General features: G+C 29.1%; 3 protein-coding genes across 7 annotated transcripts in view; 1 reads left to right on the top strand and 2 right to left on the bottom strand.

Moving 5' to 3' along the window:
* The window catches only part of LOC111029248 (longitudinals lacking protein-like), a 59,309-nt gene that overhangs the window by 12,799 nt on the left and 22,486 nt on the right, over positions 1-24,024 (top strand). Inside the window, exon 5 of one of the 5 annotated variants that reach the window (XM_022308205.1) lies at positions 12,827-13,059. The exons of the other annotated variants lie outside the window; for them this stretch is intronic. Within the exon in view, the coding sequence (XP_022163897.1) occupies positions 12,827-13,044 (218 nt within the window). The 3' untranslated portion in view covers positions 13,045-13,059. Of the gene's footprint in view, positions 1-12,826; positions 13,060-24,024 lie in introns of those variants that run through there. 5 annotated transcript variants of the gene reach the window in all.
* LOC111029250 (longitudinals lacking protein-like) lies at positions 1,496-4,855 on the bottom strand. The gene is made up of 2 exons (XM_022308207.1): positions 4,377-4,855; positions 1,496-4,259 (listed from the first exon to the last, which is right to left on the bottom strand). The coding sequence occupies exons 1-2, from the start codon at positions 4,617-4,619 to the stop codon at positions 3,993-3,995; spliced, it is 510 nt and encodes a 169-aa protein (XP_022163899.1). The 5' UTR covers positions 4,620-4,855; the 3' UTR covers positions 1,496-3,992.
* On the bottom strand, positions 6,108-7,828 carry LOC111029251 (transcription factor grauzone-like). The gene has a single exon (XM_022308208.1). The coding sequence runs from the start codon at positions 7,058-7,060 to the stop codon at positions 6,569-6,571; it is 492 nt and encodes a 163-aa protein (XP_022163900.1). The 5' UTR covers positions 7,061-7,828; the 3' UTR covers positions 6,108-6,568.

Raw genomic sequence — 24,024 nt, 5'->3', positions numbered from 1 at the left:
AAATATTTAGGATATTTGAGAACGATTATTTGATTGTATGAATGAATTTAAAGTTCAATTCTAAGAACTGTTTTTAGTATTCAATGACTTATCATTGAATTCAAATCTAACACATCCATTGCAATGACATGCTGACAACTACTTTACGGCAGAGCAATACTCACTTATTCACATTTTTTTGTTCTTGTAATTAAAGAATGAATAGGTATAGACTGTATAGACTTGATTTTTCATCGAATACATTTTATTTTTTTCGATTTATTAAAGCCATACATTTTTTATTAGCGATTAAAGTTTTGACACCATAGAATATAGCATGTATAACATAATGATTTCTCTACAAATGATTAATGTTATTTTGTTGTTATTGACAATATACTGTTTGTTAGACTTGGAATAATTCCATTTCCTACTTAATCAATTTTAAGCTGCCTATTTTGGATTTTTTTTTGTTGTTGAGTAGATCACAATTCTATTACTTGATCAAAAAGTTTTCAAATTCAATACAAGATATGTATAACCGTATAAGTTGTTCATACAAAAATTCAAAAATTACAGTTTTAAATAATGCTTAATTTAGGAATGTAGCAAAAGATAGTCCAACAAGAATGTTCATTGAATTAAACTGATAACAATACATTTGGTAACTACAATTTTCAGACCTGAAATTGTGAATGTATAATTTACTAACAAGCATGTGAACAAACTTTGTTTATTTTATTTTAGGAGTTCCAACCGTGATTGTATATTGTGTATTGATGCAATAATTCTCCGAATACTAAGACAATTCAAGTTTCAGGTTTGCCTGGATTAAATTGATTTACCTGTAGTTAGTATATATGTAATAACTTTATAAAATAATTTCATAAAACAAACAATTTTATTCAGAAACTAATATATTTAATATAGTTTTCTTTAAATGACAAGTGTTTTTTTTTTTATAAATTTGTTTTTAAATTACAACATATTGCATTATACTACTCTTACATTTTATCAAAACTAAGCTTCTAAATTTAGTGCACAAAACATATACACATATTTTCTATATAAATAATATATTTGATCTCATAAATAATAATAATAAATTTTTTTTAATAAAGGTTAGGTATATAATAGTACAATGAAGAAAATTCAATAATACTGCTAGCGTGTTTATGTGTTGTGTGCTTACAAAACAAATAAAAATATTTAACACAGTATGCATACAAAAAACGCTTATTGCAAGTATTTATGCTTAAACATAAAATTGTTGTACATAATATTATAGTTGGAAGGAAAGTACCTTTGGAAACGTTGTGAGTGCTAGTAACTTATTAATTAAATGCAAAACATCAGGTACATAAAGACATACATATTTTTAGATGTTTCAACAAAATAATTCTCTACTAAAATGAACACTATTTGTATGATTAAAATAAAAATATAAAAAGGTAAAATGCATAGTTTGTCTAAAAAATAGGAACTATGTAAAAAAAAATTAAAATTAAATGTTATCTTATGATCTTATGTACTGAGGTGGTGGGGTGGTATAGACTTTGTTATTACAAAATAAAGTATAAAAGGAAGAAATAAAAATTTAAACATTTTAAGAATATATCCATTTACATTATATACATATTTTACATAACAATATTGTGGTTGAACCATATTAATTATTTAGAATTTGTTTGTACTTTAAGTTGATTATTATTAAAAGTTAATCTTGTACCTTCAATGATTGCGATTTTTAAAAAAAAAAAAAAAAACAATAATATGGGGTTCAATAATTCTAACACAAATTTGTTAAATGGGCTTAGATATTAAAGTTATTTGCTACATAAAGTTATTGCCTTTTGTCTAAGTCTCATGTCCAACTAGGTTACAAATATATTGCTTTGAAAATGACACTGAACTATAGCGCACACAATTCTATCTAGGGTTTATTTTTATAAGCAAAATATAATATCATAATATTGTTTCTAGATTATTACCTCTCATTTCCTCCATAGTAGGAATCATATAACATATATTTTTGGTATTAGGAACAATATTACCACCGGAAAAATAAAACTTATGCAAGGTTCTAAATCACATAGGCAAATCTAGTAAAATAATGTGTAGCTACACGAAAAAGAACCCCTGTATAAACTAACTAGATGAATATTATAATACCCTACAAATTACATTAAAATTATTAATTTGAATAAATTCCTGCAATCTCATATTTGTACTTCAAGTGTTGGTTTAGTCTTGATGGCTTATATCTAATGCAATAAGTGATGTAAAAATAATAATAAATAATAGTTAAAAAAAAAGAACAGTAATATTGTTTGTACATTTTGTTTTTTTAAAGCTATTAATGAGGTAGATGTACTACAAAAAATAAAATTACAAAAAATAATAATATGTTAATATATATATATATATAAATATGTAAATAAATATTAAAAAAGTAACTAGGAACAAGACGTATAACTTTTTTTTATACATAGTTACATTTTATAAAATAGGAAAAATTGCACTCATTAATGGGATAAACTACTCGTAGTAATATGAGGTAGATTTTTTTTAGATTTAACATTCAGACAGTATGTTTCTTATTGCTAATAATTAAACTTTTATAAATAATTTTATTATATAATATTTAATAATATATATATATATATTTATATATATCTTCAGAGATCTTAGGTCAAGAGAGCAACATTGCATTTTTAAAATGAAATAATTATAATTTGTATATTCTTTGGAAAGTAATGTTGTGTTTTATTTTATTACTACATTTTAAGAGATGATATCACCACCCACTATGAGTCTCATTGAACTGAATGTGTATAAAACCAGAAAACAAAAATAGAGTAGGTCACGGTAGCCAAGTGTAAGGCACATTTTTGTAAGCTGTTTAGTAACCTAAATATCTTAGTAGTTTGGGATAGGTAACTTCAGAAAAAATAATGGCCTATTATAAAATATTTTTTAAACATGTATTATAATACTATAACAAAATATTACAATCATAAAGGAAAAACTATCTTTAAGTTAATTATATCTATCATTTGTACTTAAAAAAACTGGTATGAATTAAATTATAATATATGATTACATGGACGGCATGAAGTACCAATATGTCATTCATAACGCAACCCTCAAAAATATTAAATGGTCACATAATTGATTTTGTTATTGTTTGGAAACTTAGATATGCAGACATTTTGGTCCATAAAATAAATTGTTATCAAGAGTGTACTCTTATATTAAACGAACACATATTTTGTACTGTTTTTTTTCCAATATATATATTATATACATTCGATTTGATTTGGATGATTCATTTTCACCTGTGAATTTCAGTTACAGATGGAGTGCCAAGCTACTTTACTAAGGGTCAAATTAAAATGTATTAAGTTGTTACATAATTTTGGTAAGAAAAATACATCAGTCGTTTACATTTTATATTAATAAGATATTAACACCGTATACATAAATTGATATAAAACATAAGTTATTCAATTGTCAGAAAACCTTAATGTATTATTAAGGGAACTATGAGGAGCATATGTAAATATGAAAATAACACCCTGTTTTCATAATACTCCAGTAAATGGGATAGTTAAAAAAAAAAAATGAGACCAAATAATTTTTTATAAAAGAAAAATAAATCTACCGATGTATTTCTTATTATTTATAAATAATAAATTAGCTAATAGGTTAGTTTTAGAATGTATTATTAATATTAGAGATGTTTTTATTAATTAATAGTTCATCAATCAACCTTAAATTCTTTAACTAAGTAAAAAAAAAATATGATAGACCAACAATTATAGTTTAAACAAATGAGTTTTAGAACCATTTTTGAATTTATTTTATGCAATTTTGCTTTGTGTATTCAGAAAAATTGGAATTTTTCTACTGTTTATGTCCCTTGGAAATTTATTAAAAGTTATGACTCTAGGAGGATGGCACTATCATCTCTCTAAATGTTCATCAGACCAATGTTGTTTTATTAATATAATTTAATAAGTCCTATTAAGTTCTCCGTGCTCATTGTGTTTCTTTTTTATATGCACTTGTAGGTTACCTTTCTGATGTGTTTTGAGCGGGCAGTATGGGCACTGGAAGGCTGGTTCTTTTCCACATTCAAGACGTTTGTGTAGACTTAAGCTGGTTTTAGAGCGATACCTTTTGTCACAGTCGGGACATTGAAATATAGGTTCCTTGTCCCTGTTATGTCTCCTGTGTCTTCCATAGCCATCGTGACCAGATGCATCTGAACCAGAATCCTATTGAAAACGTTTTGTTACAAAAACTTTTTTACCATCATTCATATTTCATGTACATATATTTTTCTTTAAAACATATCAGTTGTAACTTGATATAATATCAATAAAATACTATACCTGCATATCATAAAAATTTTGATTCATCAATGCTGGAATGCCAACAGATGCTGGAGCAATCTTCTCAAAATATCTTTGTGATATTGACAATGCATTGGTTGTTGTCCATGTTTTAGGCTGTTGCGGTTGTTGCGGTGTCGGTTGGTGATTATTCAAGTATTTGATTACACTTGACAAATGATGATAATTGAAGTTGGTCAGATGATTATTCACCACACGCTGTGTGGCAGTGATTGTGGCCATTTCATCGCCTGTAACTGCAACCACTAGTTGTTAATATGAGGAGCAGTGATGATAAAAGAAGCTAGAGACATGCTCAGGTGCGAAACAAGAGCGTGCGAAAAGTATAAGCCATTTTCACAATAAATACTAGTAAGATTATTGCAAATACTACTGAACTACTAATACAGAAACCTACCAAATAAAATAAAAGGGTACACGTATAATTGTTTTTTTTTCAGATAGGTATGATAATAATTTATCTATTTTGATAATATTAAATAAGTTGAATAATTTCATGTCATTATTGAATATTTAACTCTTGCTTTGATTTTTTTAAAAGTTAGATCCAGCGCTGTAAACATATTTAATACTCTAAAAGTAAAATATGACAGGATGAGAAAAAAAGTATACAAAAAATTAATTAATAGTAAAAATATATCATTTTAAACTACAGCCGTCTATAGATAAGAAAAGAAACGATTGTTTAATGTACATTATGAGTGGAATAATGATTTATTGTTTTGATGATAATGTTGTTGACCTACTGTAATTGGTTTGTATTAACATAACACCTGCAAAAAAAAAAAAAATGAATTAGTACATGTTTTTAATTCAAAGAATATTTAAAAAGAATAAGATACATAGGAATCATTATTAATATTCATAATAAATAAAAATAAATTATATATAACAATTAAAATATATATTTACATGTTTCAGGTAAATGTAACGAAATAATTGTTTAAGTAAAATTTGAATACTAATCAAAACAATAATTTGAAACTTGTAAGTACAATCCATAAAGAAAAAACTTACAAAACCACCAAAATTATAATTTGTTTCAGGCTAACAAAAAAATAACCCAACAATTATATTACTTAAATAGAAATTTAATTACACATTTTTATCAAATAAATAAAATACCATTTAAAACTAATCCATAATACTTTGGGTCATTTGTATAATACAAGACATATAACTAACAAGTAATTTGTCATCTTAATACTGTTATAAAATAAAACATTTTTCTTAAGTAGAAAAAAATACATCAACAATTTTAAAAATAAAGATTTGTATACAATAGTGTTTGTTTTAAGTAAATATCTCAAGTTTAAGATTACTTGTACATGTATAATCTTAATTGGGACGGGAACGAGATTACAATTAAAAAAATACATCTCAACTTGTTCTAATAGCTTACTTATCACTTGGAAGACTCAATTTCATTTGTTTTGGTTTGCTAATACTATAAAATCATTTAATACTTTTCTATTAATAATAATAATAATAATAATAATAATAATAATCATAAAAAAAATAAAATAATAATAATAATAATAATAATAATAAAAAAACAAATACCTAAAATTTAAATGTATTAATGAATTTGATAAAAAAACTAATTTCGAAAAAAAATATATATTTATAATTTAACAAAATAAAAATTGAATATGTACAAGCAAAATTGCTGAAAAAATAATATTGATATAAATATATGCATTGCACGTTTATTGCAAATGGGTATTAAATATAATTGCAATTCAATTATGAAATAGGTAACGGTTTAAGTCTAGTGGGGGACGAAAGAAGTGGGCATTTCTTGGTCATATCAAAAGAGGTAGATCAAACTGGTTAATGCATGTAATTTAAGTATGTATATATTATAATATTTTTTATATTATACATATTAACAAAAAAAAAAACCAACCAATACAAATATGGGTAAAATTATTGTTAATATTATCAGTCAAGATTTATCATATGAGCATTAACGATTATTAAGAACACTCAATAATTTTGCATATTTTTAATAAAAAACTACAATGAGAGAGTAAGGAGGTATTGTGATAGGATATGACCTTGAAAATTTAATAAATATATATTTTATAAAAATTCAAATAAGTAGTAGCATGTGCCTAAAAAGACATTTAAAATTAAATTAAAACAAAAATACTGAGGGAAAAATTGTCTTAATCGCTTTGGACATGTTGTGCTTTGACATGTGCCTGTACAACAGCTTGCGATTGTTCCTCGTATTGGGTAGGGTGTTTTTTCTTAATATGTATGACCATATTTCCTTTTTGATGACATTTTTGTGGACAAAAAGGACAATGGAACATAGGTTCCTTACCACATTCTAATCGCCTATGCATAGCTAAGCCACGACTATATTTGTAACGTTTTCCACAAGTTGGACACACCCATCGCGCTTCTTCAGGTGATCGGTTTGATGAATTTCGTATTCGCTTACCACCAGAACCACTGCTAGGCGTTGTTCGTATAGTAATGGTACCAGGATCTAGGTGATGAGGAAATAAGCCGGGTATTTCTTCTGTATCTTGAGATAACCATTCTTTTGTATGTAACCCAGTGAATTTGTAGTATTCGGTAAGTATTAAACGTCTCTGGTAGTCGATCAATTCAGCTATAAATACATAGCAAAAATTATAGTTAAAACACATACAATAGATATATTAATTACAGTACCCAAAACCTGGAGGAAATGATGGTAAGCTTGGAGAAGAAATTGAAACATTTGAATTTCCTTAAGATTTGAATAGAGGAAATCGAGTAAATGAAATATGTTAATCCAGCACCTACGTTGTTTTATTTTGAATGAACACCGATTGAAGCATATTAATAATAAGCGTACCCGCCTACTGAAATTATTTTTGTTAGTTTAATATAAGCTTACAAATTCACATCTTATGTGGATACTGTAAGGATGCAGTTTCCACAATAAAATGTAATGAAATTTGTATGTTTAATGTAAATCTATTATTATTATTATTATTTATATTTTACAGTTTAAAAATGTTAGTAGGTTAGAAGTATATGTATACATTTTTTTTCTTAAAATGCTCAAGAATTCAATAGTTTGTTTGTTTCACACATAGTAAACTTTACCTGGAGTACTTTAGTGTTTATGTTGTATACTTGCTATCCCTAGTATGAATACTTCAAATTTATATTTATTTTGTTGATTTCACATCTAGGTTTTAAATAATGGATTTATAATACTTAGATTTTAAAGAATTAATTAATATTTGTTCTATTATGTAATGATTCCAAATAAATCAATCATCATTCATAATATTATATACAATTTTCTTGTTGATAATATAACAATTTTATAATATCTTTTATGTTATCTATTACAAAAACAAAGATTTATAATATTGAATTTGCAATACATATTTCGCACAGCATAGTAACAATTAATTAATATTTTGATGTATTTAGTTCTATAAAACCTAAAATTGTAAGTAAAATAAAAATATCCAGTAATTATTGATAATATTTATATATTATTTTTACATTTATCTATCAAATATTAGCTCACCTTATTCGAACAAAATATGTTTCATCAATAAGAAATACCAAAACACAACATAATATGTGTTTACTGTATTTATGAAATGCTTACTGCAACACATATTTGAATTTATTATAATTATTTAGATACATATACTTTAAAGTTTTTCATATTATACACCTTTTAGGCATTAAAATATTATCCTAAGCATTTTTACTTTATAAAAACAAAATAATAAAGTATTATCATTGTATACTTAATTTAATATCAAACAATATAGGTATGGATCATGAATTTATTAAGTATAATAAAATTAATATGATTTACAATCATAACATAAATTAATATATTGCCATACTTATGTAAATATAACACTACTTTTCAATCATATTTTTTCATTAAACCTATTTTGAAATTAATTGTATAGTTGTACTATAAATATATAGGTATATGGTTTTTTATTTTATTGGGATGAAATTATACTTGTTTCTTTTGGGTAATACATAATTTCTTCACGTAATATTACTTTACTAATAAACCAATTAATTTTTATTTATGTTTGGATGTATAATGTAAAACAATAATTATCATTTATTTTCATAATACAACTAATCACTAACCATTATCAGTTTTAAAAATGTAAAATCAAATGTAAATCAGGTCAATATATAATATAGACATAAAACTAAAACTTACTTCTTTAAACAATCATTATTCTCGTATCAGTACCATTTTTTCAAAAAATAAACTAAAAACACATCAACTTATGACAATCTGTAAAAAAATAAAATTTTATTATTTTAAATTAATATTTATTGAAGCTTACATACAACAGATCAATTTATTTATTTTACTAACCACTTAACCACAAAGTAGATACTTATTTCAGATATTTTGGTATAGAAATCATTTAAATTAAGGTTGCTCAGATTCTGAAGCAATAATAAACAGTGAAATCAGAAAATGTTGGGAACATAAAAATATATTAAAACTGATATTTAGCCAAATTAGTTTTATTAAAAAGATAATAAATAATTTATGACTCCAGGATATTTTGTATGGGTAAAATGTAATTGTGTACTATGTTGTACATTTTTCCCTCTTCAAATTGTGTACAATACTGTAGTAGTTCATATAATATTGGAGGCAGATTCAGAAATCAAACCTATTGAAAATGTTTTAAAATTACTAATTTTAGCGAAGACAGTTAAACTAAACTTCAGCAACACATACTTAATTAAAATAGGTGGATAAAAGATAATTTGTTGATATTCAACGACATTTCTCGGTTGACCTCCCTTAATTTTAAGTTTAGTATTACAATTTAAAACATTTGTATGAAGGGCAGGATATGAATACATACGGTTCTCTGCAACGTTTTCTTATATTTCTAAAGATCGCCATATCTATATTTTAGAAAATTAATAAATAATATGAGAGTACCTTATCAATTCAAGAGTTTAAGAACGGCAATTTTGTATTATCATAGCTCATTTGTGCGTTCTTTGCATTGTAGTATTACACTTCTACTAGTAATTCAGTAGCACCTAGGTACAACTGAACTAGGTACATACAATCAATTTGTAATGGCCATTAATTTAATTTTCATACATTTTATCGGTAAAATAACTATTACCAAATTCATAAATTGATTCTATTTAAAATTAAAATATGGCTGCAATTATTACCTATTCCTATTTCCCATTATAATTTAAATGTGTGTTTGTACCTACTATATTTTGTTGTGTACCTAGCTATACATTTCATCAACAATAGTCAACAAAATATAGACATACCACCTAATCATTAACTCTGCCTAATGGGAAGTAGTTGGTGGCGATAACATTTAGTTCACCAGAGATAACTCTACTTGGAGAAATATTATTTTAAGTAATGTAATGGCGAGGAGTATACAATAAAAGTAGTGCCTATGTGAGAGACATGATTGATGTGAAGTTGACTAAAAATGAAATGCTATACAATTGGCCATTGGGCAGATACCTATAAACATTAAATACATGGTATCGAATATGGCTTGAACAGCTCGAGTTATGATAAGACGATTTTTTGTCAACGTGATCATATTAACACATAGGGCACCAACGGAAGTATTGGTGGTTGTAATGATCTACTGCAGTGTCTTTTCTACCAAATTGAGTACAGTTTTAATTATGTTTAACAGCAAAGCTACCTAGACTGTGTGTATAGAATGAGAGAACTTTGGTTTCGTTTACCTGGTGTGAAATCAATGGCTCAACGATAAATACGTCGTACTGCCGCAAATGTTTTCTGCTGACCAGATACCCCGGAAAACTACATTTATCTCCATCATCCAGAACTCGCGGCAATCTGAGCGGACCAGGAAACGCGAGCGGGAACGGTTAGCGGCGTTCTCCACTGCCATCTTATTGTTGTTTGTTGTTGTTAAAGTCGTCGCCATCGTCAGCTACATCAATTTTTCGGTCGCTTTCGCCCCCGCCGAATCGATGACGGGGTTCGCACTCGTCTCCGTTTTCGGTCACCGTCTTCCGTACGTTTGTTTGTTTACACGTCGTGTGCGTGTCGAGTATGCGTGCGTGCGTGCGTGCGTGAGTGCGTGCGTGCGCCTTTTCCTGCCATTAGTTCCGGTTCCGTAAATATTTTCGTGTATCGGCCGTCGTCGTCGTCGTCGTCGACGTCGAGCGGCGGCCGGAGGCAGTGAAGGCGGCCGCGGCAGAAGAGGTGGCTACGGTGGTAGTGGTGGTGGTGGTGGTGGTGGTTGACGAACGACCGCAAACGGAGGGGGAGGGAACCCCCCCGTGAAAAATTTTATCGACCGTCGACGGAAAAAATTCACTCTCCTTATCAACAACAACAACCGAACGACACGCGAAAACGGAAAAATCAATAAAGGGCCGTCGCCGAGTTGTCGACGACGACGCGCGTGTCCTCCCCCCACACGCGCGCGCGCGACAACACGGGCGCTTACGGCCCTCGGCGGTGTAGCCCCCGCCGCGCCGACGTCGTCGGTCGTACACACACGCGTTAGTCGTGGTCGTCGTAAAACCACGCACACTCATTTCGAGTTCGAAGAAATCGGTGAGTGAAGAAAAAAAAAAAAAAAACCGAAACGGAATTACGGTAAAAAAAAAATTTATTAAAAAATCCACTCGCACTCGCACACGGACGGACGGTCTTATCACGCTCAGATAATAACGTTGTATCGGGTTCGCCGGACGGGACGTACACACAGAATACCGATAATACCGTTTTACTTATTATTATAATATGAAATAATGTTGTTGTTGTTGTTGTTGTTGTTGTTGTTGTTGTTGTTGTTTTCGTCGTTGTCGTCGTCGTCGTCGTCGTCGATGTTGATATCGTTTCCGAAGACGATAATAATAATAATACAATGTTAAAGATACGCGTAGAACGGCGGCAAGTGACGGACTTGTTGTAATGGTGTACCGAAACGACGAACACAATTAAATAATATTAATTAATATGAATTAAATATAATATCGTAGTTAAGTCGACGCCGACAGATGCGGCGGCGGTGACGATCAGTCGACGACGGCACGCGCGCGTTTATTGAGACTGTTGGCGTGTAGTTGTCGGTGTCGCGCGGCGGTAAAAAAAAATACGGAGTGGTAAAAAACAATAATAATAATAACCGAGGCACTAGCGCGGTGAAGGGGGAAAATTCTGATCGATGGGTCGTTGTTGTGGTGGGTAAAAAATTCACTGTGCCAACACGGGAAAAAAAAATTAAATTTCATTCACGCGACCGTGGCCTGTAAGGCAGCTAAGTAGTCGCCGTCGTATATTATTATTATAGTTGTTTTTATTTATTCCACCGCGGCCTCCCGGCGCACCGCTTTTCGGTGTCGGTGCGCTGGGGGAGCGGTGGCGGTGCGCACAGGTGCGCCAGTGCAGGCGCAGGTGTGGACGGGACACCGTCGGGAATTACCGTGCAACGGTCGCGGCGACACGGTAAATACCGTGTGCGAGTCCTATCTACGTGCCTACAATATTATTTTTGTATATTACCCGTTTTTTTCCGTCATTCTTTTCGGCGGCGCGTCGGTGGCTATTAGATTTTCGTATTCGGTTTTTTTTCGGCTCTCTCTCTAGACCCTCTCAAACCCCCCCGCCCAGCCAATACGAGTACACGCACTCGCGCGCTTCCCGTAACCCGTTCGTTCTTTCTCGCTCGTTCCCTCCACCCCCCGTCCATCATAATGCGACCGTTTCTCGACGCTTTTTCTCGCTCACTCGCCCGCCCGCCACGGCTACCACCACCGGACACGCGGTCGACCGTGTTAATATTCCACCGCCGTGGGAACCGTTGGCCGGACGAAAAAACAAGCCGTTCTACGACGTTTCTTTCTTTCTTGTTATTACTATTATTATTATAAATTTTTTTTTTTTAATTACACGATTTACACGTACTTACCTTCAAATCGATTTCGATTGAAAATTATATGATTTTCGTTTCGCCCGTTTGTGTATTATAATGAACTAACACTCGATATTTATACATAAATTATGGCTAACCTCGCATTTTTGATACACACATATATATTATTTTATATATATCAGTAAAAAATATTTTCGTTTTTAATACGTATCACAGCAAAGGGAAATAGGATCGTTCACATTGTAGGTCATTGTACTACTTGCGAGTTGTTTATATATCTCTGCAGCAATGATATATAATAATATATAAGTGTGTAAAATTGTATAATATATTGGACAGGCGAGAAAAATTATGTTATGAAATATTGTAGTAAGAAAGCAATGGGTTAAGTGACTCCTCGTTGTTGATAGGTATATGTATAATAATATAATATATTATACATATAATATATTATTATTGTGTTTGTAAAAATACTAAAAACCAGTGGTATTGATTTTTATTTTTATTTTTCAGGTAAAAATATAAATTATATGGATTCATTCAATTTTAGACAACGCCGTTTCCTTGACAATGTTTTTTTTCAAAACATTGAGTGTCTTAAGTTTATTAGGTTTTTTTTTCATGTTATAAAATATAATATCTGTTCATTTGACTTATTGATAATCTATAATACAGACATTTATTTTATACCTACAAATGTCAAATTACGAACAAGATTTATTACAGTATAAAATCATGGGAAAACGTATTTTAGTTTTCTAATTTTTTTGACCTGAAGTTACACCATTAATTACTTCTGAATACAACAATAAATTGCTCCTTGTCTTGGGTCCCTAGTAATTTTGCATTAATTCATTTAATAAGCTTGAGTGCATGACTATTATATGTGTTGGTAGTTTATAATTTCCATTAACTTTATAAGGGTTGTTTATTTAGCCGTATACTGTATTTATAGGTATATATACGAAGGTCAGAATACCTACCGTTTTCTTTAAAAATAATACAATTAAAATCGTTAATTCTTATAATTTCGATGAATATTATTCATTTTTTTTACTAGAATTTTTAAAATAAATGTAATGTTTTTAAGCTAAAGCAGTAGGTTACACTACACTGGTTAGAGAAAACACGTACAGCGAAAACTAACAACTGTAATTAAAATTATTATGTTGAATTATTTTTTTGTTCATTATTTTAATGAAACCATTTTTTATAACAATTATTTCCATTTTAATATTTTGGCAGGAATTAAGTAGCCACCTAATTTTCTTAAAGGATAGTAAAAAAAAAATTGCGATTTACAAAATTTAAATGGCAACTCGAGAACTAGTACAACAATTTAAAAAAAACAAAATTTCACTTTTTGTTGAGTATGTTTGTATAGTGTATAATTTATAAGCTCAACAAGTTAAAAGTAAAGATTATTTTACTGACAAATTAAATGTACTACATAAATTAATAATTGTTTAGCTTACACGGGGTATTCAATAATATACGACATTAATCATAAATTATTTGATCTAAAATAAAATAATACATTGCGTATATTAATTTTGTATACCTGCTCCGTACTCGTTATCTTTATATTATACTTGCCTATAATGATGTTATCTTAGAATTTTTAAATTTTTAATGGATTGATAAATTTATTTCTGTACTAAATAATATTTTCTATAGTTAAGCATGTAGGTGCTAGATAATAACATGTAACCCTCAGCTTAAAAATTTTATATACATTACAATTAACACGTTTTGGCGAGTTCCGCATTGTAGATTTGTTATTGTTGGTTATATTATTATGTAAAACAATTTTTGCTGTAAACGTTTGTATAATTATTTTATAAATTACTATCAAGCTTAAGTAGGTATTGTTTAAAAAATTACGTTAAGTGAAAAAAACAGCACTTATAAGTTGATTAAAAAAAATGAAGATAAACAAAATTTATAAAACTGATACCAAACACATTTTTTATATTTGGTTTCAATTTCATATTTTTGCAATTCTTATTTTTCTTCTTTGCTTTTAACTACCATGGAGTATTTTGTAAAAAAAAACATGAATTTTCTCTTCGCCGGATATAAGTACAGTAATTTATTGTAACGGTGCAATGTAAACACGGTATAGAGCATTATATAGGTATACATATTATAATACATATTTATTACTGTTTATACTGTAATAACTATGGTGTGCATATACTTATATAGGACCTCATCTCCTATATAAATACATATAACATTATTATGCGCGTGATCTAGTAATGAAATAATATGTATTATTTCGATAATACCTATAAATAATATATATATCAGCATATACGTTATACGCATAATAGGTTATTACTTGTTAGCTATATGCCTATATGCATGTTGCATATAGCTGATTTATTATCAAACATACTTTCGTAGGAAATTTGTCAGTATCACTGAAGCTATAACTAAACAAAACCGGTCCTTATCATTATTCGCATTTCACACTTGTTTCATTCACAAAACGATACGACCATACAGATATGTGTACCCGTGTAGGACTGTGTATAATATGTGTGCGTGCCGTTTATCTATAAGTGTAATGTGTGTGAACGTGTATAGTGCAGTTCAGAAAGTTGGCTTCATAAAAAAAATCAGGTTAAAATTGAACTGTAGTTTATATTGGATATAGTGCAAACAACATATGATTTTTAAAATTTTTTTTTTGTATACGGACATCGTAACTCTCCATTTTTTTTTTTTGTTTTATGGATTTCAACATTGTATTTAGTATTTAATAACTGCATTTTTTCAATCATACATTTTTAATCATTGAGTTTTATAATTAGACACCTTTTTTGTAAAAAAAATAACTTTTTAAGATAGTTACTATAATTTTATATACCTCTGTTATTTGTAAAAATATATTTAAAACGTATCCATAAAAATAGTTATTGTAATATTGTATGATATTGGTACATTATGACGTGCGTATATAAAATATCCACATAGGTATTTAGTATTCTAGTGCATACAATATAAGTACGTCATAACTCATAATGTTATACAATACTTTATACATACCGTCTGCGAAAACTGGGTACACTCAATAACTCAGTTACATACGCATTACTCAGTACCCTATACATATTTTAGAATTCTGTCTGCGAGAGATTGATGGTCCAAGATCCAACAGTCTATATAGTTGTTTTATGTATATGTTCCCCAAACAGAATTCAAAAATATGTATATTGTACTGAGTATATATGGGTAATTTAATAACGCAGTGCACCACTGTACCCTGTTTTCGCGGACACACGGTATACAATAATAGGTATATATACAACAGGTTAATATATGCTATTTTAATAGTTTATATAGGTATAGATATGAAGTAGTGTCAATGGACGCACCCTTCAGTCAAGCCTCCAAACCTTGTAAAAAAATCTCACATTTACTTATTGTTTTATTTTATTACAAATTGTAAATTTATTTATATTATAAAAAAATTATTTTAATAAAAAAAAAAAGAAAAAAAAACGTATAGATTTAATATATACTTATATAGTTATATCTGTTACGGTAAATGACCGCGAAAAATAAAAATGTACGTAATTTACCGGTAAATATCGTAAATATCCAATTTCAATTTACTTGAGTAGATTTTTATGTTAATTTTTGAGAATTTACAACAAATTGTAGAAATGGTTATTGATGCATGTATATCATATTATATTACAAACTATTTATTTTCACATGTTAAAGATCCATGACATTTTGAATTGCAAAACTAGCCTGAAGAACGACAGGCACATCCGCACATCTATAATTTGTGCATTTAGTTTTGCAGTGACATCTTTGGTACCGTTGAGTGCCCGAAATACTGCTCAAACTAGCAGCTTCTCGAAGAGTAAGCTCTTTCTCTTTGATAGATTGAGGTACGTCCAGATGTGTCTCTTTAGAAGGTACCAGCGCAGGTCTGGTGTACTTATGTTTTAGCCGTTTTAGGTGTTCATGTTCGGTACTTATATTTCAAGTAGGTATTATACTAGATTTTGTAAATGTTTAAATAGTATGTAGGTTCTCACATAATTTGTAAAGATCATTTTCGACATGTACAACAGCTGCTAATGAATTACGCGGAGCTCCACGAACTCGATCTACATCTAATATACTGATACTCTAATAGTTGTACCCATATGGTCATATCTAGTGGCTCCAATCGAGATGATGACGACTTTAACATATTTTCTGATTGTTTACTTTACAATAAAATGTATACTATATACCCATGGGTTAGGTTAGGCTGCAGCCACTACTATTCAACTCTAAAATCCTACTTAGACGACTGTTTTTTTAGTGCTGTTAGGCTCAGCTACTTCCCACCCGACAATAATTAATGCTGGTGTACCTCAATCAATGCAGTTATTACACCCCTACTTTTCAACATATTCATCTCTGATTAACTACATTTGATCCAAACCCTAGTGAGTGACTTTTCTGATGACAAAACTATTTTAGCCACCAGTGCAGATCCCTATCTAGCATTCCTCTACGTCCAATTTATCACCTCTACCTTCTTGAAACCTAGTAGGTATATAGATAATGGGGAGTTAAATTGAATGAGAACAAGTCCATCCATTGTACCTTCACTCTCTGACAGGGAATATGCCAGCCACTTTCTCTCAATAATCAACCTTTATACCTATAAGCCCAGTGTATACGTTACTTTGGTATAATTCACATCGGCCGTCGCCTTATCTGGCTGCCTCACATTAAAAACAAAATTCAATTAGCAAATAATCGCCTACGCCTTTGTTGTTTGTCCTTTGGTCCTTGCTAAACTCCAAAAATATAAAATTACCAAACAAATTATTAATAATTTACAAATTACTGCTTAGACCCACCTGGACGTATGACATCCAGCTCTGGTTCGCATCAACAATATCTAATACCAACCGTATTCAAAGAGTTCAGTCAAAAATCATTCATACCATTGCAAAAGCTCAAATAAATCCCTCTACTCAGATTTAAAAATATCTACACATTACAAGTGCTTCAATAAATTTAAAAAAAAAATGGGAGTGCAAACGCATATAAGTTAGCAAGGTAACAACATTTTCACCGACATATCGCATAAATACAATCAAATTTACTGGACGTATATACAATATTATATATTTATATACAACGTATTACGACTTCATAGCTGTATATTATTTTTTATGTTTTAATAATTGATAATAAAAATATGTATCTAACAGTCTATTTGCGAGTATGAAGTTTGTTTTATAAATAAACAGTTGAAAAATACTACTTTAAAAGTGTACTTTGAATTCAATAATGATTGCTTTAAAATGTTTATTTAAATGTAATATGTCATAATGATAAGAACAACATATTAGCATGCGCCCCTGTGGCTCACTGCGATATACACATAGTATAGCGTAACCCAATGTACGAAGGACGTCCGCTTTTTCTTACTTACCTACTCCTTAAACACTAAAACGCGTAGTCTATAATATGTCCCTACTTAATACATAGGTACCGGCTCGGTATTATTTCATATGTTATGCTAATATAAGTATTATGTACCTACATGTGTTATTACTAATAAGTAATAATACTCGTACTTGAATAATAGTAGAATATATGTTCTTATTGAAAATATGTATGAAATATTCAAAATAAGGGAAAGGATACAATTATTGTTGAATTTTTATTTACCAAAAATAAATTTGATTTGATTTTTTCGAATAGCTCAGTTACTTATACTACTAGCTAATCTTACTAATGACAACTACATAATCATAAATCATGATACATTCAATTTACACCCTGTTATTATAGGTATTCAAAAACGTCCACACAAATCTGCACTTATCTGAAGAATCCCAGCGTTTTCAAGTATAGAAATTATTAAATAACTAATTAAAAAAACGAGAGACTCAAATCAAGAAAACCCTGGATATTTTCCTAACTTTTAATTACGAATCAGGTATTATAATAGTCCCATACGATATCTACACTTATAAGTTATAACGTATACCGGCGGTACACGTATAGTCGTATACTCGTATAGACTTTAGAAATAAATTGTGTCTACGCCAACCGACGACTACTATACGATCAAATTACAAGAACTAAAGCTAACTATGAACTATCGTTAATTTGCGTACTACAATCAGTACACACAATAAAATAAGTACCTACGTTATGTATTTACTTCCAATTTTTGATATCAAATGCTATATCTATATCTAATGCATTAGGCCAGTTTGTTGAAATATTTTTACGTAAGTGAATACAAATTATTTAAAATGTTCTTATTATTGAATACAGTTTATTATTTAGGCTTTATATTATAATTTATAATAACAGACAATATCTCATTAGCAGATTAGATTATCTACATGACTACATAACTCATAAGTCATAATTTAATTGTGTCTTAGTCCCATTGGGTACCAATAATACCAATATGCTTAATTCATTAATCATACATAATATCACATTTAATAATGAGGTAATATTTTATAATTTAATATTTAAGATAATCTATACAACTGTATTTATAAGGATCTATGTACTACATAGTATATGTATTACCTACGGTAATAGGTATAGGTATCATTGTATAAAAGACTAGAAGTACTGGGTAGTAAACTAGTAAGGAAGGTTATCATGCCTAGATTTTGGATTTTGATCGATATTTAGCCATTTAGGATAAAGTTATAAGTTATGTATTTATGTACCTACTTTTGTACATATATTATATATGTACCTACATATAAGGTATTATGTAGATATATACTTATGGCTTTTATATATTTGTGTAACATTATTTATTTATATCGATAACCTGAGTAGTCTATAAAGTCTAGGTATACCTATATTTTAACAATAATAACATGTTGAATATGAATTGAATACGAATAGGTGTGTAAGTATCGACATGATACTTGAATATTGAAATTCGCAGTATTTACGTGGTTTTCATTGTTCATGATAGTATACGACATTTTGATGTCTAATGTCGTGCCCATGGAAATAAGGGTAATCTGTAAAAAAACACACGAGTAAATTTATTTTATGGTACAGGTACATATATATTCTTATTTCTGAAATATTATTAAAGTTAAATGTTCCGAAACTTGAAAGACCGGAAAACATTCAAAATGGGTATTTTGAAATATGCTAATTTATACGTTTATAAATTATGACGTGTCCCTACGTATGTTTATACAGGTATAGGTATACATTTTTAAACAACATTCCAATTCATTTATTATCAGTGTGTATGGCTCATTATCTATCATAAGTCATAACATTAATAAAATCGTAACTTTATCTGCAATATTTAATTATAATTGTTGGTGATAATAATTACATACTCATTGATAGTCGATATCATATTATATAAATATATTGTCAATTATCATATATTTATTAATAAATTGAACACAGTACACACAATATAAGTACAATTATTTTGTCACGCAATTTTAATGTTCATGTTATAGCCGTGCATAGTATAGGACATAGGTGTATAATGCAGTCAGCTGTCAATGAAATTCCAAGTTTTTATTTTTAAGATAAAAAATAATTTATATATTTTATACTTACATGCATTTACTTATTTATATATTTATTATAAGCTATGTATATGTACTCATGTATATTGTTTTAATATGTTTAAACATAATTATAAAGTGTAATAAATAATAATATATTCAATATATGTGTAAGACCTTCAAATATTTGGCTGCTAATCGTCATCATTGGCACACATTTTTAAATTACACGAAAAAATAATTATTTTAAATCACCGTCCTGTATAATATACATAGCGCACACGCTACATATAATTTACATTTTACGTCCTTACCTATATCTGTAAGGCTGCATGTACCTATATAGTTGTACAAGATAAATTATATACTTATAGCCTATAGCCAGGTGTAACTGGGATGTAAAGGTTTTTGGGGCAGCTAGTTATTTTATTGGTTTCTAAAATTTCGCTACTAAAAATCATTACCGCAACTTAACAGATGCATACGAACCTATTCGGGCCAGCGTGTGCTGGAATATACCGACATACTGTGTAATAGGCAGGTTAAGTACACATCGGTGGTTTGACCATTCCCTTTGTTGCCCTGGGCAAGTGGACAAATCACTGCAAATCCTCACTAGGAGTAGGGCCAGTCTGGAACATTTGTCATACTTAGGTTTTGGGGATGGTAGATGGTAGATAGTATTTAATATTTATTAATATAATAATATATTATTATACATTATGTCCATTGTCTTATGATAAATTAAACAGAGATTTATATACCCCTATACTCTAATAAATACTCTATAGTATTTAGTTATTGTATTGTAGTTAATTTATTTCTTGATTCAATTACGTACGTAAGTATATATATTTTTAATTTTGTGTATGATAATTGATTAGTAGAATGTCTAAGAAGTCATGGTGAGTAGTATCTAATCAGGATATATCATAATTTTCCTTTTAGATTTTATGCATTTTCAAGCGTCAAAGGTTCACTAAAATAGGTTATTAAGAAGACAATATCGTGTAAATTCTGTAAAATGATATAAATTTATTAAAATAATAAAGGCACGGATGGCGAATTGCCAGCACTAGGCCTAGGGTATAAATTTAAAATCACTGTATGTTTGTATGGATACGGAAACGCATGTTCCAAATAGGTATTTTGAAGGTTGATGATAAAATATGTTATTTAAATACCTAATTAATATTTAAAATTATGATTTGTAAAAAAAGAATTATTACAGTGGCCAGTGAGAGTACCGACTATAGTGATCACTGAGTAGTGAGCGCTGAGCGCTAATTTTTAAATTTCCCAGGTCTATCTTGTCTGTCATGTGTGGATATATTATACATATTATACAATATAATATAATATTATTTGTGTTATGTAGAGTCAACTAATTTCTCTGGCCCTGATAAAAATGCAGGTCAGGTTATTATTATAATAAATGTATAATATTTAATTGGCAATGAAGAAATTCAGTGGCATAATTACGTGATGGAGGGTGATGTATCCCCTCATGAGCTTTTTCTATAACTGCAGGTAAACACTGTAGGTAGCTGTATAGACATACCAACCCCATATTATAGTGTGGTACGTAATAACAGTAGAACACTATGTCACTACTTACTGCTATTGCTATAATATATTACTATATTAGTATCATAGAAATAATAAAAAACAAAACAAATTTTCCGTACTTGCTGCTATACCTATAATATGTCATTAATAAATTATCAAGATTACATATATCATATTATTATATAAAGATTGATAGATTATAGGTTATTTTCGATACAAAATTAAAATTAGTTAATAATATGTTGTAAATAATATTATTTATCATAAAGATACTTTAATGGCTTCATAGAATATTAGAGTGGGAATAGGTATAGATTATGGTTAACGTAAACTACGTTGGTCTGCGACAACTAAAATATTAATAATATATTAACAGTATGCATATATTCCTTATTTCCTTCATTGTTTATACTGTCATGGTCGGTGCTATCTGTGTATCAATAGTTTTAAAATTAAACACCTATTATGTATTTTAACTAAAACTTTAAGTTATACTTATAAGTTATAAGTTATAATAGATGTACGCGTATACAATTTATTAAGTATGTACGAGGTACCTATACCTACCTGGCTACCTAAAATATATTTTTTTAGGGGAAATATTCATATTTTATAAATATGTCTTTCCTCCCCAATCAATAAACATAACCAAAATTATGACACTGGTGAATTGCGATCAGGTATCAATCGCCCTGCAGTCTAATAATTTCAGACGTCTAAGTGAGGTATTTGAAATAGTTTCAAAAACTTCAAATTTCCAACTTTTCTAGTAGAGAAAAACTATGACTATCAACTAATGAACCTAATGAATAATTTTTGTATGTAAACGAATGACCGTCTTCGATTAATTTTAGTTTTCTAAAAACGTCGAACGATAAAAAATATAAAAATAATTTGTTTGGTCAAAAAGCTTCAAAACTTATTAGTTATTATACAAAAATTATTTTTATTAGCATTTAAAAATCAATTTTTCACAAAACACAATTAATTTGTAGTTAAAAATGTATAAAATGTTCTATTTTGTATAACTATTTTTTGAACATTTAATACAAGGTCCCACAAATAAGTAGTTCATACTTCATATTGTAATCAAAAGAACATGGATCATTTTGGGAAAATAGGTGTACAAATACAATGTTTTTTTTGAAAAAATGAATTCAAGGCATTTCAAGCTACCTATATTGTTACAAATAAAAGCAATATTAAGATAAAATAAAATATTTTAGGCTGACACGCAGTTTTCACTCATATTAATTTTTGTACACCGGTATCACTGAATTCAAATTTATCACATCTATTACAGTGGCCCCCTAGACACGATCTGTACAGCACATCGATTCTCACTGTCTCATTTTGTATTTATACAGGCTTCGCTAATTCGTTAAAAGGTATGTATATCAATTAACTTTTGATATACCTACTAATTGACTATACAATTTACATTTGATATAAATTGAAAAAAATAATACTGGAAAAGGGGTGGGGGCTTTATAGCCCCCCTGCGTACGCCACTGAATATGCACGATTATGCCAGGATGATGGTACTTGACAGTTGTCACATCCTCCCCTGGTTACACCACTGCAGGTGTATACATAACAATCTAAATTCTTACATTATAAACATTATATATATATTACATGCATGCATACACAGTTTCGCCGTGTCTTATAAATTTAAAAAGGAGCAAAAACAAATTTGTTAACACTTTCCCTCTTTTAGATTCTGAGCGGAATGATGGATGTATTGATTTTATAATGATGTGTGTAGTGTGTTTTTTATTTTTGTGTCTATCATTACGTTTTGGGACTGTAAATGTACTTCAACAGCATCTTTTCTGGAAGGAAAGTGAATCTAGTTGGTACTTTGGTAGGGTAAAAAAATTCCCAATAGTTTTTAAAAGCGGCAGGAATAGCAAACAAAAATTAAGGGAAAACAGGAATTTTTACTTCCCAGTAAGTAGTTTATTCTGTAACCAAAAAAATCTAAAAGTATTTAATCACAGTTTTTTTTAAAAAATTTGTATGTTCAAATGCGTACGAAATCACATATTAAATAACTAAGAATATTGATTTATGTTATTTTGTGGTAAATTCAAAATATTATTCGTGGGTACTTGAAACTTGTAAAGTATATTATTAAATTTTATACACACAATAACTTTTCAAATGTATTTTTTTCGACAAAAATTAATTTAACCTACTGTAGAACTAATGCTTACTAGTAAAATAAATACTTTAATCACAATCATATCATCAAATATACTAACTAAATAATATTATAGACTGACAGACCGTCTTCGCTCAGAGTCGTTTTCCCTATACAATGATAATATATTATTAAATTAAAATTTAACACCATCCATCACAATGACCTACTGTACAGCAGAGTGACATCCATTTACCCGCTTTTTTATCATGAATGTGTTCAAACTCCTTGATTGGTTCTACAACTGGTATTATATTTTTATATAGGTATTTTACAGTCTTCGTGATGCCGAGGTACCCATCTTTTGTTTATTTGGCAGGTATTTTAGGAATTAGGATAGTTTGTTTGTCTATCCTTTAGGAATTAGAAAATACAGAAAATACAGTCTATAA

This window comes from Myzus persicae, unplaced genomic scaffold (assembly GCF_001856785.1).
Source record: "Myzus persicae strain clone G006 unplaced genomic scaffold, MPER_G0061.0, whole genome shotgun sequence".
Lineage (NCBI taxonomy): Eukaryota > Metazoa > Arthropoda > Insecta > Hemiptera > Aphididae > Myzus > Myzus persicae.
This window is presented reverse-complemented; position numbering and strand designations above follow the sequence as displayed.

What these genes read in the sequence shown, in the direction of transcription:
- LOC111029250 (XM_022308207.1), bottom strand. Translation starts at nt 4,619, where the DNA reads ATGGCCACAATCACTGCCACACAGCGTGTGGTGAATAATCATCTGACC. An exon ending in AAAATTTTTATGATATGCAG is followed by an intron (nt 4,260 to 4,376) that starts GTATAGTATTTT and finishes CGTTTTCAATAG; the next exon opens with GATTCTGGTTCAGATGCATC.
- LOC111029251 (XM_022308208.1), bottom strand. Translation starts at nt 7,060, where the DNA reads ATGTGTTTTAACTATAATTTTTGCTATGTATTTATAGCTGAATTGATC.